This window comes from Dermochelys coriacea, chromosome 1 (genome assembly GCF_009764565.3).
Source record: "Dermochelys coriacea isolate rDerCor1 chromosome 1, rDerCor1.pri.v4, whole genome shotgun sequence".
In the NCBI taxonomy this organism is placed as follows: domain Eukaryota; kingdom Metazoa; phylum Chordata; order Testudines; family Dermochelyidae; genus Dermochelys; species Dermochelys coriacea.
This window is the reverse complement of record NC_050068.2, coordinates 8,000-26,516: the sequence shown is the minus strand read 5'-3', so window position 1 is coordinate 26,516 and position 18,517 is coordinate 8,000. Positions and strand designations below refer to the sequence as shown.

Below are 18,517 nucleotides of genomic sequence, written 5' to 3'. Positions count from 1 at the left end.
GGAGAGCAGGTCTCCGTCCCCTGAACCAGCCCCATCCCCTGCATCACTTCCCGAGGGAATAGCCCAGGTCCACCATCCAGCGAGGAACTGAGGTCTCCAGCATCAAGGGAACAGTTCCAGGCCGAGCAGGAAGCAGATGAAACACTCCAGGGAGCTTGGACTGCAGCACGAAGCAACCCACCGCCTCTCAGCTCTTCAAATTGATCCCGGTTTGTTGTAGAAAGAGGACTTTTATACCAGGAAACTCTTTCTGGTGGACACCAAGAAGACTGGCATCCTCAAAGACAGTTGGTAGTTCCAACTAAGTACAGGCTAAAGATCTTGAGCTTAGTACACGATCATCCTAGTGGCCATGCTGGGGTGAACAGGACCAAAGACCATTTGGGGAGGTCATTCCGCTGGGAGGGAATGGGCAAGGACGTTTCTACCTATGTCCGGTCTTGTGAGATGTGCCAAAGAGTGGGGAAAACCCCAAGACCAGGTCAAAGCCCCTCTCCAGCCACTCCAGATGAGGCCTCACCAGTGCCGAATAGAGGGGAATGATCATGTCCCTCGATCTGCTGGCAATGCTCCTACTTATACAGCCCAAAATGCCGTTAGCCTTCTTGGCAACAAGGGCACACTGTTGACTCATATACAGCTTCTCATCCACTGTCACCCCTAGGTCCTTTTCTGAAGAACTGCTGCCTAGCCACTAAGTCTCTAGTTTGTAGCAGTGCATGGGAGTCTTCCATCCTAAGTGCAGGACTCTGCACTTGTCCTTGTTGAACCTAATCCGCCTTTCTGAAGTCCAGTGTCCTTGTTTTCCTGTTCTCATGTCCTCCTTTCCATAGGATCTTGAATTCTATCTGATCATGATCACTTTCTCCCAAGTTTCCAACCACCTTCACGTTTGCAACTAATTCATCCCTGTTGGTCAAAACCATATCCAAAACGGGTGACCCCTTAGTTGTTTCCTCAACTTTCTGAATCAGAAAGTTGTCCCCTACACATGCTAAAAATTTGCAGGACATATTATGTTTTGTTATAATAGTCTTCCAACAGATCTCAGGGAAGTTAAAATCCCCCATTAATAGAAGTCCATGTGTGTTAGCTAATCTGGTTACCAGCTTGTAGAATGACTCATCTGCTTCCACTTCCTGATTTGGTGGTCTATAATAGACCACCACCATAATATGACTACTGTTCTTTTCCCTTTTTATCCTCACCCAGAGACTCTTAGTAGATCTGTCACTCACTTACTCTTGGAAGTCAGACCAAATGTATATATTTTTGATGTACAGCACAACTATATCCATCAATACTGGTACTCCATTCATGAGAGTTGTCCCACCGAGTCTCTGTAATGCCAGTGAAGTCATAATTTTCTTTATATACCATGACTTCCAGTTCATCCTGCTTATTCCCATTCTCCTTGCATTTGTATACAGCCATTGAAGATATTTTGCAGACTGCCTTCTTGCTTTTCCTCTTACCTTTTTAATGCAGTTGTGATTTCTAGTCTCTTCTCCAGAAATAGTCCATTCCCCTTGTTGTCATTACTTAAGCCTGGATGTGCATTGGCCGGGTTTTTGTCACCATCTCCCATAGGACCTAGTTTAAAGCTCTCCTTCCCAGTATTTGATAGATGAAGCCCATCCCGGCACAGTAATCCTTAGTTATTGTATCTGTAGCTCCTGTGGGGCTCTAGTACTGTGCTTTATCGACAATAAACCTGGCCGAGTGCCTTCACCACTGAACCGAGCATTTGGTCGATTTTATGAGTAACATTGAGGTCTGCTGATTGAACATGCCACTGTCTGCTAGTGCAGCTGACGCTGAAGCTTCAAGAACAGCAATACTGGAAGCAGTAACAACACTGCACCAGCAACAACATTCCACAGCACCAACAAGTTTTCTAGTCTCCCGGTCCATCAAGATTTTGGAACCAGCAGTTTTCATCCTCACCTTATTTTTATTCATAGATTGGAAGCGGAAAACAAGTTTCCTGCTTTTTCAGCTCCCTAGCTGTTCTCAACTTTGAATGAACTATTCATTAAACTGAGCTAGTTGAATAAACTGAAATGGAGAAAATATTCTCTGTGCACCTACAGAAGAGGATACTGCTGGTTTGGCACTGGTTTGGCACTTCAGCAAACTCTGGTGATCCAGGTGCTTAGCCAGTGACTTCCACCATTTGACTTTCTTTAAAACTTCAGCAGCAAACACGTACTACTTGATTATTATTTTTATTTCATTTGAATTGTTGTAATAGATTACCTTAAATTTAGACCTTAACATAGATTGTAATAATTTCAGATTTAATTTTAAATAAGTATTTTTTAAAAAGAAAAATAGTTAATATAAATTTTAAAAATCCAAATTTTTTATTTAAAAAAACAAAACCCCCATAGGCTTCTCTCCACCCTGTGAAGCAGCTATCCTGTACATGGAAACAGAAATGGGTATTGTTAGTGCCTGGGGGGAATTGTCCAGTTAGGGTACAAACCTGGGATTCAGAAGACCAAGATTCAATCCCCTGCTCTGCCACAGACTGTGTGTGTGACCTTGGGCAACTCATTTAGTCTCTCTCTATTTGAGTTCTCTGTCTGTACAATGGGGATAGTAGTATTTCTCTACATTTCATATAGGTTAGGGCCAGAAGGGACATTAGATCATATAGTCTGATCTCCTGTATTCCACAGCATTTAATATGTAATCTGTAATTTAAATCAGCCTCTACCAGATGACCTAAGGATAGCCAATCTAACACCAATTTTTTTAAAAAAGGGTCTAGGCAGGGCCTTTCCTGGCAGTTACAAGCTGGTAAATCCAACTTCAGTACAAGGCAAATTAGTTGAAACTATAATGAAGAACAGAATTATCAGACACATAGATGAACATGATATGTTGGGGAAAAGTCAACATGGCTTTTTTAAAGGCAAATCATGTCTCACCAATCTATTAGAATTCTTTGAAGGTGTCAACCAGCATGTGGGCAACGGAGATCCAGTTGGAATATTGTATCTTGATTCATAGATTCATAGATTCATAGATACTAAGGTCAGAAGGGACCATTCTGATCATCTAGTCCGACCTCCTGCACAGCACAGGCCACAGAATCTCACCCACCCACTCCTATGAAAAACCTCACCCATGTCTGAGCTATTGAAGTCCTTAAATCATGGTTCAAAGACTTCAAGGAGCAGAGAAGCCTCCCTCAAGTCAACCATGCCCCATGCTACAGAGGAAGGCGAAAAACCTCCAGGGCCTCTCCAATCTGCCCTGGAGGAAAATTCCTTCCCGACCCCAAATATGGCAATCAGCTAAACCCTGAGCATATGGGCAAGATTCACCAGCCAGATACCCAGGAAAGAATTTTCTATAGTAACTCAGATCCCATCCATCTAATATCCCATCTCAGGGGATTTGGCCTATTTACCCTGAATATTTAAAGATCAATTACTTACCAAAATCCCATTATCCCATCATACCATCTCCTCCATAAACTTATCGAGTAGAATCTTAAAGCCAGATAGATCTTTTGCCCCCACTGCTTCCCTTGGAAGGCTATTCCAAAACTTCACTCCTCTGATGGTTAAAAACCTTCGTCTGATTTCAAGTCTAAACTTCCTGGTGGCCAGTTTATACCCATTTGTTCTTGTGTCCACATTGGTGCTGAGCTTAAATAATTCCTCTCCCTCTCCAGTATTTATACCTCTGATATATTTATAGAGAGCAATCATATCTCCCCTCAACCTTCTTTTAGTTAGGCTAAACAAGCCAAGCTCCTTAAGTCTCCTTTCATAAGACAAGTTTTCCATTCCTCGGATCATCCTAGTAGCCCTTCTTTGTACCTGCTCCAGTTTGAATTCATTCTTTTTAAACATGGGAGACCAGAACTGCACACAGTATTCTAGGTGAGGTCTCACCAGTGCCTTGTATAATGGTACTAAAACCTCCTTATCCCTACTGGAAATGCCTCTCCTGATGCATCCCAAAACCGCATTAGCTTTTTTCACAGCCATATCACATTGGCAGCTCATAGTCATCCTATGATCAACCAATACTCCAAGGTCCTTCTCCTCTTCCGTTACTTCTAATTGATGCGTCCCCAACTTATAGCTAAAATTCTTGTTATTAATCCCTAAATGCATAACCTTACACTTCTCACTATTAAATTTCATCCTATTACTATTACTCCAGTTTACAAGGTAATCCAGATCCTCCTGTATAATACCCCGATCCTTCTCCGAATTGGCAATACCTCCCAACTTTGTATCATCTGCAAACTTTATTAGCACACTCCCACTTTTTGTGGCAAGGTCAGTAATAAAAAGATTAAATAAGATTGGTCCCAAAAACGATCCCTGAGGAACTCCACTGGTAACCTCCCTCCAACCTGACAGTTCGCCTTTCAGTAGGACCCGTTGCAGTCTCCCCTTTAACCAATTCCTTATCCACCTTTTGATGTTCATATTGATCCCCATCTTCTCCAATTTAACTAATAATTCCCCATGCGGCACGGTATCAAATGCCTTACTGAAATCTAGGTAAATTAGATCCACTGCATTTCCTTTATCTAAAAAATCTGTTACTTTTTCAAAAAAAGGAGATTAGGTTGGTTTGGCACGATCTACCTTTTGTAAAAACCATGTTGTATTTTGTCCCATTTACCATTGACTTCAATGTCCTTAACTAATTTCTCCTTCAAAATTTTTTCCAGGACCTTGCATACTACAGATGTCAAACTAACTGGCCTGTAGTTACCCGGATCACTTTTTTTTCCTTTCTTAAAAATAGGAACTATATTAGCAATTCTCCAATCATTCGGTACTATTCCTGAGTTTACAGATTCATTAAAAATTCTTGCTAATGGGCTTGCAATTTCAGGTGCCAATTCCTTTAATATTCTTGGATGAAGATTATCTGGGCCCCCCGATTTAGTCCCATTAAGCTGTTTCAGTTTCGCTTCTACCTCTGATATGGTAATATCTACCTCTATATCCTCCTTCCCATTTGTCATGCTACCATTATCCCCAAGATCCTCTTTAGCCTTATTAAAGACTGAGGCAAAGTATTTGTTTAGATATTGAGCCATGCCTAGATTATCTTTAACCTCCACTCCATCCTCAGTGTTAAGCGGCCCCACTTCTTCCTTTTTAGTTTTCTTCTTATTTATATGGCTATAGAACCTTTTACTATTGGTTTTAATTCCCTTTGCAAGGTCCAACTCTACTCGACTTTTAGCCTGTCTCACTTGATCCCTACATGTTCTGACCTCAATTAGGTAGCTTTCCTTGCTGATCCCTCCTATCTTCCACTCCCTGTATGCTTTCTGCTTCTTCTTAATCACCTCTCTAAGATGCTTGCTCATCCAGCTTTGTCTACAACTCCTTCCTATGAATTTGTTCCCCTTTCTTGGGATACAGGCTTCCGATAGCTTCTGCAGTTTTGATTTAAAGAAATCCCAGGCCTCCTCTACCTTTAGATCCATAAGTTCTTCAGTCCAATCCACTTCCCTAACTAATTTCCTTAATTTTTGAAAGTCAGCCCTTTTGAAATCAAAAACTCTAGTTGCAGATTTATTTTTGTTAATCCTTCCATTTAGTTTGAACTGAATTAGCTCATGATCACTTGAGCCAAGATTGTCCCCTACAACCATTTCTTCTATGAGGTCCTCGCTACTCACCAAAATTAAATCTAAAATGGCATCCCCTCTAGTCGGTTCAGCAACTACTTGATGAAGGAATCTATCAGCTATCGCATCTAGGAAAATCTGAGCCCTATTATTATTACTAGCACTGGTCCTCCAGTCTATATCTGGGAAGTTAAAGTCTCCCATGATCATGCAGTTTCCATTAGTATTTACTTTATTAAAGACATTAAAAAGGCTGTATCCATATCCAAATTAGATCCCGGAGGTCTATAGCACACCCCAAGTACTATCGTAGGAGAGGCTTTACTAGTTTTCTTCCCCAATGTAATTTTTGCCCAGAAAGACTCTGTCTTATCCATTGCATCGCTTCTTATTTCTTTACATTCTACCTCATCATTGATATACAATGCTACTCCACCCCCTTTACCTTTGTTTCTGTCTTTCCTAAAGAGCACATACCCTTCAATACCTGTAGTCCAGTCATGACTACTATTCCACCATGTTTCTGTTATCCCTATAATATCTGGTTTCACTTCCTGCACCAGTAGGTCTAGTTCCTCCATTTTGTTACCTAGACTCCTCGCATTGGTGTACAAACATCTTAATTTTTGCTGTTTGGCCTCGCTCACATTTTGTACCCTATTAGGCACAGTCATTCTACAGCCAGTATAACCTATTAGACTAGTATTCACACCGCCCTCGCTCCTTATATACATTCTCCTACCCACGGCTGTATCCATTCTTACTTCATCTTCTTCCCTCTCAATGCTAAAATCTGGTGTGGAGATTTTCTGGACATCTCCCATCCATCTCCCCCCAATTCCTAGTTTAAAGCTCTCTTTATCAGTTGTGCCAGCCTCGATCCTAGAAGTCTATTTCCTTCCCTACTGAGATGAAGTCCATCCCGAGAGAACTGAGCTCTGTCCGTGAATGCCTCCCAGTGGTCATACATCCCAAAGCCCTCCTTATAGCACCACTGCCTAAGCCATCTGTTGACAGTCATAATCTTGTCAGACCTTTGTTGCCCTTCTCTAGGAACAGGAAGGATCCCGCTAAAGATCACCTGAGCCTCAATTTCCTTAAGCGTCTTCCCCAGCCTAGCATAGTCTCCCTTAATACTTTCCAGCGAGAATCTAGCCGTATCATTTGTTCCCACATGAAGGATAATTAGGGGATTCTTTCCCGCTCCCTTTAGGATCCTTTTCAACCTCAGGTCTACATCCCGTATCTTAGCACCCGGAAGACAGCACACCCTTCTATTCTCAGGATCAGCTCTAGTTACAGGCCTGTCTATTCTTCTCAATAAAGAGTCCCCGATCACAGAAAGCCTTTGACAAGATCCCACATCGAAGGCTCTTCAGCAAAGTAAGCTGTCATGAGATAAGAGGGAAGGTCCTCTCATGGATCAATAATGGGTTAAAAGACAGGAAACACAGGGAAGGAATAAATTATCAGTTTTCGTGGTGGAAAATGGTAAATAGTGGGATCTCAACATATTCGTAAATGATCTGGAAAAGGGGGTAAACAGTGAGGTGGCAAAGTTGTCAGATGATGCTAAATTACTTAAGATAGTTAAGTCCAAAGCTGATTGCAAAGAGTTACAAAGGGATCTCACAAACCTGGGTGACTGGGCAAGAAAATTGCTGATGAAAATCAGTGTTGATAAGTGCAAAGTAACGCACATGGGAAAACACAATTCCAACTAAATATACAAAATGATGGGGTCTAAATGAGCTGTTACCACTAAAGAAAGAAATCTTGGCATCGTGAATAGTACTCTGAAAACATCAGCTTAGTGTGCAACAACAGTGAAAAAAGCTAACTCTGTTAGGAACTATTAGGAAAGGGATAGATGATAAGACAGAAAATATCATACTGCCACTATACAAATCCATGCTACACCCACATCTTGAATACTGTGTACAGTTCTGATCTCGCCATCTCAAAAAAGATGTATTGGAATTGAAAAAGGTACATAGAAGGGCAACAAAAATGATTAAGGGTATAGAATAGATTTCATACCAGGAGAGAGTAAAAAGACTGGGACTTTTCAGTTTAGGAAAGAGACAATTAAGGGAGGATATGACAGAGGTCTATAACATCAGGACTAGTGTGGAAAAAGTGAATAGGAAAGTATTATTTACCCCTTCACATAACAGAAGAACCAGGGGTCACCCAATGAAAATAATAGCCAGCAGGTTTAAAACAAACAAAAGGAAGTACTTCTCACACAACACGTAGTCAGTCTGTGGAGCTTGTTGCCAGGGGATGTTGTGAAGGTCAAAAGTATAACTGGGTTTAAAAAAAGAATTAGATAAATTGATAGTGGATAGGGTCATCAGTGGCTATTCGCCAAGAGGGTCAGAAGTGCAATCCCATGCTCCAGGTGCCCCCTAACCTCTAACTGCCAGAAGCTGGGACTGGATGACAGGGGATGGATCACTCGATAATTGTCCTGTTCTGTTCATTCCCTCTGAAGCATCTGGCGCTGGCCACTATCAGAAGGAAGGATACTGGGCTAGATGGACCACTGGTCTGACCCAGTATGGCCATTTTTATAGTCTTGTGTATGGTGATTGGTAAACATGGTGTGGGGAAAGAGAACTCAAATATCACACTACTCATCACAAAGTGCACGGAGAACCAGCTAGTTATCACAAACATATTTCAGCAAACAACGAAGCACAGAACAACATGTATGCTTCCCCATTCTTGTCATTGGCATTTAATTAACTCTGTCAATGTACACCAACAAGACCATCAGTATGTAAAAATCACCTGTACAATGTGGGGAACATGTATGTGGTCTGATCATCGGTTTGTGAGAAGTAAAATGACAGTGCTCCTCCAATTAAACCAGCGCAGATGTCGTTACTCTCCAGTACCCAAGCTCAGTATGCACATAATGAAATCTGAGCTCACATGCTCCAGACTTGTTAAAAAATGTGAAGTTCTCACACTTTCTCAGTCAGACATAATGAACACTCGCTTTGCCTGGTCATCTTTTAAGGAAACAGCATTTGATGTATCTAAAGAAGTTTCAGCTTCGTAAACAGTAAGCATCAGGACTGGTTTGACAAAAATGACACTGAGATAAAGCAATTTCTGACATCCATGCATGCATGCTCTTCACCAGTTATGGATAAATAATAAAAACTTATCTATTAAGAAGATGGCTTATTCATTTATAAAGTGTAATTTGCAAGCTAAGTTTTGCCACAAAAGATAGCTGTTGAAAACATGAAAGCTGAGCAGCTTCAATCAGTGGCAGACCAAAAGACTCCAAATAGTTTTTTTGATGAGCTAAAGACTATGTACACCTTCACTCTAATGGTACCACTCCTATCTGAAATGCAGATGAGTCACTGCTGCTGGTTGATCATGGACAAATTCAGAAAACATTGGCTGAACTCTTCAAAGAGGTGCTTAACTGCCCATCCACCATGTCAGCATCTGCTCTTGATGATCTTGAACAACTTCCACTTCAAGACCACCTCTCAATTCTGCTGAACGTATCTGAAGAGTGGAAAGCTGTCAAGCAAATGACAAATGGCAAAGCAGATGATATTTCTTTGGAGATCTTCAAAAGTGGGCTGATCAGGGAATGGGCTGATCAGGGAATTCACTGACCTCTATCTATGGTTTTGGAAACGGGAGTCTGTGCCACAGGAATTTAAATACCAACATTAAAACAAGGGTGATGTCAAGGTAGGGGTCTACTACAGAACATCTAACCAGAAAGAAGAGGTGGATGAGGCTTAAACAGCAAATAAATCATCCAAAGCACAAGACTTGGTGGTGATGAGGGACTTCAACTACCCAGACATCTATTGGGAAAATAACATAGCAGGACACAGATTATCCAATAAGTTCTTGGAATGTATTGGAGACAATTTTTTATTTCAGAAGGTGGAGACAGGTACTCGGAGAGGCTGTTCTAGAATTGATTTTCACAATTAGGGAGGAACTTGTTGAGAATTTGAAAGTGGAAGGCAGCTTGAGTGAAAATGAGCATGAAATTATAGAATTCATGATTCTAGCGAATGGTAGGAGGGAGAACAGAAAAATAAAGACAATGGATTTTAAGAAGGCAGACTTTAGCAAACTCAGGGAGTTGGTAGGTAAGATCCCATGGGAATCAAGTCTAAGGGGAAAAACAATAGAGACAGTTGGTAGTTTTTCAAAGAAACATTATTAAGGGCACAAGAGGAAACTAGCCCACTGTGTAGAAAAGATAGGAAGGATGGCAAGAGACCACCCTGGCTTAACCAGGAGATCTTCAATGATCTAAAAATCAAAAGAGTCCTACAAAAAGTGGAAACGAGGTCAAATTAGAAAGGATGAATATAAACAAATAAAACAAGTATGTAGGGACAAAATTAGAAAGGCCAAGGCACAAAATGAGATCAAACTAGCTAGAGACATAAAGGGTAACAAGAAAAGTTCTACAAACGCATTAGAAACAAGAGGAAGACCAAGGACAGAGCAGGCCCTTTACTGCTTGTGGGGGAAATAATAACAGGAAATGAGAAAATGGCAGAGGTGACATTCCCCTGGTGTTATCTGGACTTGTGCTCTGCTAAGTCACTCTAATCCTTGACTCTAGGAGCCACCCTTACCCTGCTCTGCTGTGAGAACCCCCACTCCTGGGCTGTTCACGCACAGCCTCTGGCATGTAAGCTGTTTCTTGGCTTGCGCAACTGAATGACACTAGCCAATATCTCCAGTCCCAGACACAATCCTAGGAACCTCTGTCTTGCAGTGTCCAGTTATACCCGCTGGACGCTGCAAGCTTATATGAGTTCATCAGTTTAACAAATAAATTGATATGCATCAGGCTTGTTATCCCAAAGGGAACCTCTGACACGTTTCAAACCAAACACACTGTTTCAGGTAGAATAAACAAACAAATTTATTAACTACAAAGATAGATTTTAAGTGATTATAAGTCAAAGCACAACAAATCAGATTTGGTCAAATGAAATAAAAGCAAAAAGCATTCTAAACTGATCTTAACACCTTCAGTGCCCTTACAAACTTAGATGCTTCTTACCACAGGATGGCTGGTTGCCCTTAGTCAGGCTCTCCACTTTGATCAGTGCTTTAGTCGCTTAGTGGTGATGTCTGCAGATGGAAGTGGAAGAGAGAGGGAAAGCATGGAAAACATCATTCCCTTTTATCATGTTCTTTCTTCCCTCTTGGATTTTCCCCCCTCCCCTTCAGAGTCAGGTGAGCATTACCTCATCGTAGTCCCACACTGACCAAGGAAAAGGGACTCACTCGAAAGTCCAGCAGATCCTGTGTTGCTGCCTAGGCCAGTGTCCTTTGTTCCTGTGAGGCTGGGCTGGATTTGTCTGATACATGCCCTGATGAGCTGTGAACTGCCCCTCTGCTCTTGGAGAGTTTTGCCTGGGCTTCTTTTAAGCGATGAAGACACATTTTCAACCACATAACTATATACAACCTATTACATTACTACAATGCTCAGTGCATCATGAGCCTTCTAAAGACACCCATGACAAAATTTACATTGGATACCACACAATTATATTATAAGGATGAACATAGAGGTGTAGGGTACTCCCCCAAGGTACAGAGCATCACACAGGTGTTGTCTAACCTGCTCTTAAAAACCTCCAATGATGGAGATTTCACAGCCTCCCTAGACAATTTATTCTAGTGCTTAACCACTCTGACAGTTAGGAAGTTTTTCCTAATGTCCAACTTAAACCACCCTTGCTGCAGTGTAAGCCCATTGCTTCTTGTCCTATTCTCAGAGGTTAACAAGAACAATTTTTCTTCCTTCTCCTCGTAACAACTTTTTACATACTTGAAAACTGTTATGTCCCCTCTCAGTCTTCTCTTTTCCAGACTAAACAAACCCAGTTTTTTCAATCTTCCCTCACAGGTCATGTTTTTTAGACCTTTCATCATCATCTAGACCTTTGTTGCTCTTCTCTGGACTCTCTTGAATTTGTCCACATCCTTCCTGAAACGTGGTGCCCAGAACTGGACACAATACTCCAATTGAGGCCAAATCAGAGCAGAGGACAGCAGAAGAATTATTTCTTGTGTCTTGCTTACAACACTACTGCTAATACATCGCAGAATGACATTCACTTTTTTTGTAACTGCTTGTTATCTACTATGGCCCCCAGATCCCTTTCCCCAGTACTCCTTCCTAGGCAGTCATTTCCCATTTTGTAAATATGCAACTGATTGTTCCTTCCTAAGTGGAGTACTTTGCATTTGTCCTTATTGAATTTCATCCTGTTTACTTCAGACCATTTCTCCAGTTTGTCCAGATCATTTTGAATTTTAATGCTATCCTCCAAAGCACTTGCAACCCCTCCCAGCTTGGTATCATCTGCAAACTTTATAAGTGTACTTTCTATGCCATTATCTAAATCATTGATGAAGATATTGAACAGTACCAGACCCAGAATTGATCCCTGCAGGAGCCAACTCATTATGCCCTTCCAGTATGACTGTGAACCATTGATAACTATTATCTGGGAACGGTTTTCCAACCAGTTATGCACCCACCTTACAGTAGCTCCCTCTAGGTTGTATTTCCCTAGTTTGTTTATGAGGTGGTCATGCAAGACAATATCAAAAGCCTTAGTCGAGAGGCTGATGAAGAGGTGTTACAAAGAGCTACATTACCTTTCAGGCTTATGAGACTAAATATGCTAAAAATTGTGAGTTGCTCAGATACTCTGGTAATGGGGGCCTTATAAATGCTGTAGATAGATTAGAGAGAATCCTCCCTCCACTGGGGAGTTGGGCATGTCTTCCCCCAGGTTCACTTCACCTTCAGCCATCCCAATCTACCTCCAGTTCTCTCCTTGAGGGGAGAATGTCAGATCCCTGGGGGGTGAGTAAAGGAAAGATTAATCCTGTGGGGATGGCTGGGGGTGGGCAGGGAGTACAAACATTCTCCTTGTCCAGTTCAGCTCTGGGCTTCTGATCCCCTGAACCTGCAGCTCATTGTGTTCCGCTTGTCTAGATTCCTGTCGGGGGGCCAGTCCCTGAAGGCCGTCACTCTCACAGTGCCTGCAGCTGGAACGGGGGAACGCTCATTGCAGGGGGCCTGGGAGCAGCTGAGCAACCATTGAACTCGGTGCTCTTTCTGAGACCGACTGGGAGTGGCTTTCAGTGGCAGGGTGTAGAGACTCACCCTCCTTTCATCCCCAGGTCAGTGGTGATCCCATGGGACAATAAGCACGTGCCCTATCTCTCGCTCTCATCATCATTGGAGTTGTGTCTCTCTGAACTCTCTCCACAGGTATTCACACACTGCCCATGTACATGATGGGAAACTCCTGCTTGTGGGGGGAGTATGGCTTCACTCTGCATCAGTACCTGGTGTGACTGTGATTGACCTGATGACAGGTTTCAGCTTGGATTATCAGATTGACACAGTAAGTACTGAAACAACCCCCTTTCCAGGAGGAATCTGTGTTCCACAAAGGGAGGAGAAGTCTCCTGGGCTCTGTTGATTGTCACTGACCAGGCCCCTGGAATAGAGAATACAGAAGGGGATAAATTGGGACCCGAATAGGATGCCGCTGCATCTGCCAGCTGAACTCAGCATGGCCAGAGGGGATGGAGATCTCAGCAGAGATGGGAATCTGGGGCTCAGCGAGGCCAAAAGGTGGGGAGCTGCCATAGCCAAGACTAGAAGAGGGAGAAGCCAAGATGGGCCAGGCCATAAGAGTCACAGAGAGTCTGTGGGAGGAGGAGAGATCAGGGTCAAGGATGCTGCCTTTGGGAAGCTGAATGAAGGGAGGAGACAGAGGGCTACTGCTGGGCTGGGCTAGAGGAGGCTCCTCTTTCCTCAGAAAGGGCACTGGCTTCCATAAATAAACTTCTTTCAGCAGCCTGGTCCCTACCCCAGCTCTGCCCCATACTCTTTCTCCTAGCAAAGAATTCTGAGTTCTTGGGCTGATCCACACACTCTGGGTCTCTGAGCACCCAGTCTCCCTCCGGCTCCCAGGCTTTGAGCATTTTGTCCATGCACCCCACCACCACCACTTCCTGTGCTCCCTCTTGGCCTCCATGCACCTCTCCAGTGCCTGTCTGGCCAGCTCGCCTGGAACAGACAGTGTACGTTTCCCCCACAGGACTTTTGTTCTTTTCCAGGTGTCCTTGAAGTGGCCATTAATGCTGCACAATCACAGCAGCGTCTTCCTGCCGGACAAAAGAGAGCTGCTGCTCATTGGTGGTGGTGGGAACTGCTTCTCCTTCGGGACCCATCTCAACCTGCACCCTGTCTGCTTATGCCTCAGCAACATCCTGACCAGTCAGTGATGGGAGATAAATCAGGATAGAACCACAGAACTGCAGCTTGGGAAGATGGTGCACTTGCATACCACAGAGGTCAGGTGGCCCTGTGGCAGAAGTGGCTGTACTGCGGCCCAAGCTGGTGATGTGATCCCACAAGGGATTGCCACCCAGAGCAGTAATCTGGCCTGATGGCAATGGGGAGGTCCAAGGACACAGAACAGCAACATGACCCTGGGGCAGTGGGGAAGTTGAAAAGTGTCTGAAGACCCAGAGAGGTGATGTGACAGCATGGTGGTCTGAGCGGTGGGAAAAGTGGCCGGCATTGCATACATGTATGTATCGTACTTTTTTCTATTGTTCTCTCTCATTGTTTTACATAGTAAAATAAATAATCATTTCAAAACTGCTTTTTGTGTTGGTGCCACAACCCCTCTGGATGAAATGAGGGAGCCAGCCTACTTCCCAGGATATGCAGTAGAACCACAATTAGCCAAAGATTGTGGGGGGGTTTTAGGGGAGCTGGGGGTAAAACATTTGTTTAGTGTAGGGAAGACACTAGGCAGACTCAGCCCTGCAGCTCATGCCTCACGTATCCTGATGCACTCCCATCCCATTATAGGCAGTTTCCCTGTTCCATCAAAGCAATCAGTCACCTCCACAGCTGTTGGGTAGGGTGATGCCAGAATCCCTGGAGATTTAGAAGAGAACATAAAAACAGCCACATTGGGTCAGACTAGCCCAGTATCCTGTCTTCTGACAGTGACCAATGCCAGGTGCCCCAGAGGGAATGAACAGAACAGGGAATCATCAAATGATCCATCCCCTGTTGCCCATTCCCAGCTTTTGGAAAACAGAGGCTAGGGAACAACATCTCTGCCCATTCTGGTTGATAGCCATGAGCTTATCTAGTTCTTTTTTGAATCCTGTTATAGTCTTGAGCTTCACAACATCTTCTAGCAAAGAGTTCCACGGGTTGACGGTGCGTTGTGTGAAGAAATACTTCCTTTTGTTTGTTTTTAACCTGCTCCCTATTAATTTAATTTGGTGACCCCTATTTCTTCTGTTTTAAGAACGAGTAAATAATAGTTCCTTATTTACTTACTCCACACAGTCATGATTTTATAGACGCCTATCATATCCCCACTTAATTGTTTCTTTTCCAAGTTGAAAAATCCAAATCTTATTAATCTCTCCTCATACGGAAGCAGTTCCATACCCCTAATCAGTTTTGTTGCCCTTTTCTGAACCTTTTCCAATTCCAATATATCTTTTTTGAGATGGGGTGACCACATCTGCACACAGTATTCAAGATGTGGGTGTACCATGGATTTATATAGAGGCAATATGTTATTTTCCATCTTATTATCTATCCCTTTCTTAATGATTCCCAACCTTCTGTTCGATTTTTTGACTGCCACTGCACATTGAATGGATGTTTTCAGAGAATTATCCACCATGATTCCAAGATCTCATTCTTGAGAGGTAACAGCTAATTTAGACCCCATCATTTTATATGTATAGTTGGGATTATGTTTTCCAATGTGCATTACTTTGCATTTATCAACATTGAATGTCATCTGCATTTTGTTGCCCAGTCACCCAGTTTTGTGAGATCCTTTTATAGCTCTTCGCAGTCTACCTGGGACTTAACTATCTTGAGTAGTTTTCTGTCTGCAAATTTTGCCACTTAGATGTTTACCCCTTTTTTCAGATAATTTATTAATATGTTGAATAGTATTGGTCCCGGTACAGACCTCTAGGGGATACCCCTATTTACCTCTCTCCATTCCGAAAAGTGACCATTTTTTCCTACCCTTTGTTTCCTATCTTTTAACCAATTACTGATCTGTGAGAGGACCTTCTCTCTTATCCCATGACATCTTACTTTGCTTAAGAGCCTTTGGTGAGGGACCTTGTCAAAGGCTTTTTGAAAATCTAAGTACACTATATCCACTTGTTGTCAGATGTTAGGCTGTGCGTGTATGTTCTCCTTGTGTGCTGTTCCAGCTCTGCACAGATAGGTGGCACAGGAGACCTTGAGCGAGCCGCCCAATGACCACAAAATCCATTAAGGTGCGAAGACGTGCTGCAGGTTTATTATCAATGAAGCATAGTAATAACACCTGGCAGACTCTATGAGGATACTAAGACATGTATGCCCATGACAATGAACACAACTCAGTCAAAAAGAAAAGGAGTACTTGTGGCACCTTAGAGACTAACAAATTTATTTGAGCATAAGCTTTCGTGAGCTACAGCTCACTTCATCGGATGCATTCAGTGCAAAATACAGTAGGGAGATTTATATACACAGAGAACATGAAACAATGGGTGTTATCATACACACTGTAAGAAGAGTGATCACTTAAGATGAGCTATTACCAGCAGGAGGTGAGGAGGAAGAAGACCTTTTGTAGTGATAATCAAGGCCATTTCCAGCAGTTGACAAGAACGTCTGAGGAACACTGGGGGATGGGGGGGGAATAACATGGGGAAATAGTTTTACTTTGCGTAATGACCCATCCACTCCCAGTCTCTATTCAAGCACAAATTAATTGTATCCAGTTTGCAAATTAATTCCAATTCAGCAATCTCTCATTGGAGTCTGTTTCTGAAGTTTTTTTGATGAAGAATAGCCACTCTTAGGTCTGTAATCGAGTGACCAGAGAGATTGTAATGTTCTCCGACTGGTTTTTGAATGTTATAATTCTTGATGTCTGATTTGTGTCCATTTATTCTTTTACATAGAGACTGTCCAGTTTGACCAATGTATGTGGCAGAGGGGCATTGCTGGCACATGATGGCATGATGCACAGATGAACGATCCTCCGATAGTGTGTTTGATGTGATTAGGCCCTATGATGGTGTCCCCTGAATAGATATGTGGACAGAGTTGGCAATGGGCTTTGTTGCAAGGATAGGTTCCTGGGTTAGTGGTTCTGTTGTGTGGAGTGTGGTTGCTGGTGAGTATTTGCTTCAGATTGGGGCGCTGTTTGTAAGCAAGGACTGCCTGTCTCCCAAGATCTGTGAGAGTGATGGGTCGTCCTTCAGGATAGGTTGTAGATCCTTGATGATGCGCTGGAGAGGTTTTAGTTGGGGGCTGAAGGTGATGGCTAGTGGCGTTCTGTTATTTTCTTTGTTGGGCCTGTCCTGTAGTAGGTGACTTCTGGGTACTCTTCTGGCTCTGTCAATCTGTTTCTTCACTTCAGCAGGTGGGTATTGTAGTTGTAAGAATGCATGATAGAGATCTTGTAGGTGTTTATCTCTGTCTGAGGGGTTGGAGCAAATGCGGTTGTATTGTAGAGCTTGGCTGTAGACAATGGATCGTGTGGTATGATCTGGATGAAAGCTGGAGGCATGTAGGTAGGAATAGCGGTCAGTAAGTTTCCGATATAGGGTGGTGTTTATGTGACCATCGCTTATTAGCACCGTAGTGTCAAGGAAGTGGATCTCTTGTGTGGACTGGTCCAGGCTGAGGTTGATGGTGGGATGGAAATTGTTGAAATCATGGTGGAATTCCTCATGGGCTTCTTTTCCATGGGTCCAGATGATGAAGATGTCATCAATGTAGCGCAAGTAGAGTAGGGGCATTAGGGGACGAGAGCTGAGGAAGCGTTGTTGTAAGTCAGCCATAAAAATGTTGGCATACTGTGGGTCCATGCAGGTACCCATCGCAGTGCCGCTGATTTGAAGGTATACATTGTCCCCAAATGTGAAATAGTTATGGGTGAGGATAAAGTCACAAAGTTCAGCCACCAGGTTAGCTGTGACATTATCGGGGATAGTGTTCCTGATGGCTTATAGTCCATCTTTGTGTGGAATGTTGGTGTAGAGGGCTTCTACATCCATAGTGGCCAGGATGGTGTTTTCAAGAAGATCATAGATGGATTGTAGTTTCCTCAGGAAGTCAGTGGTGTCTCGAAGATAGCTAGGAGTGCTGGTAGCATAGGGCCTGAGGAGGGAGTCTACATAGCCAAACAATCCTGCTGTCAGAGTGCCAATGCCTGAGATGTTGGGGCGTCCAAGATTTCCAGGTTTATGGCTCTTGGGTAGCAGATAGAATACCCCAGGTCGGGGTTCCAGGGGTGTGTCTGTGCGGATTTGTTCTTGTGCTTTTTCAAGGAGTTTCTTGAGCAAATGATGTAGTTTCTTTTGGTAACCCTCAGTGGGATCAGAGGGTAATGGCTTGTAGAATGTGGTGTTGGAGAGCTGCCTAGTAGCCTCTTATTCATATTCCGACCTATTCACGATGACGACAGCACCTCCTTTGTTTGCCTTTTTGATTATGATGTCAGAGTTGTTTCTGAGGCTGTGGATGGCATTGTGTTCTGCACGGCTAAGGTTATGGGGCAAGTGATGCTGCTTTTCCACAATTTCAGCCCGTGAACGTCAGCAGAAGCACTCTATGTAGAAGTCCAATCTGTTGTTTCGACCTTTAGGAGGAGTCCACCCAGAATCCTTCTTTTTGTAGTCTTGGTAGGAAGCTCTCTGTGGGTTAGTATATTGTTCAGAGGTGTGTTGGAAATATTTCTTGAGTCGGAGACGTCAGAAATAGGATTCTAGGTCACCACAGAACTGTATCATGTTCGT

General features: G+C 43.1%; 1 protein-coding gene across 5 annotated transcripts in view; it reads left to right on the top strand.

The window, feature by feature from the left end:
- Nucleotides 1–14,334, top strand: part of LCMT2 (leucine carboxyl methyltransferase 2) — a 121,067-nt gene extending 106,733 nt beyond the window's left edge. For 3 of the 5 annotated variants that reach the window (XM_038421455.2, XM_038421444.2, XM_038421466.2), the window contains 3 exons: nt 12,648–12,835; nt 12,927–13,062; nt 13,784–14,334. In XM_038421455.2, coding sequence (XP_038277383.2) covers nt 12,648–12,835; nt 12,927–13,062; nt 13,784–13,951 — 492 coding nt within the window. In that variant the 3' untranslated portion in view covers nt 13,952–14,334. Of the gene's footprint in view, nt 1–2,947; nt 3,023–6,959; nt 7,004–8,995; nt 9,437–12,647; nt 12,836–12,926; nt 13,063–13,783 lie in introns of those variants that run through there. The other 2 variants (XR_006277519.1, XM_043503945.1) reach the window with 2 other exon arrangements.
- Nucleotides 14,335–18,517: the final 4,183 nt, after the last annotated feature.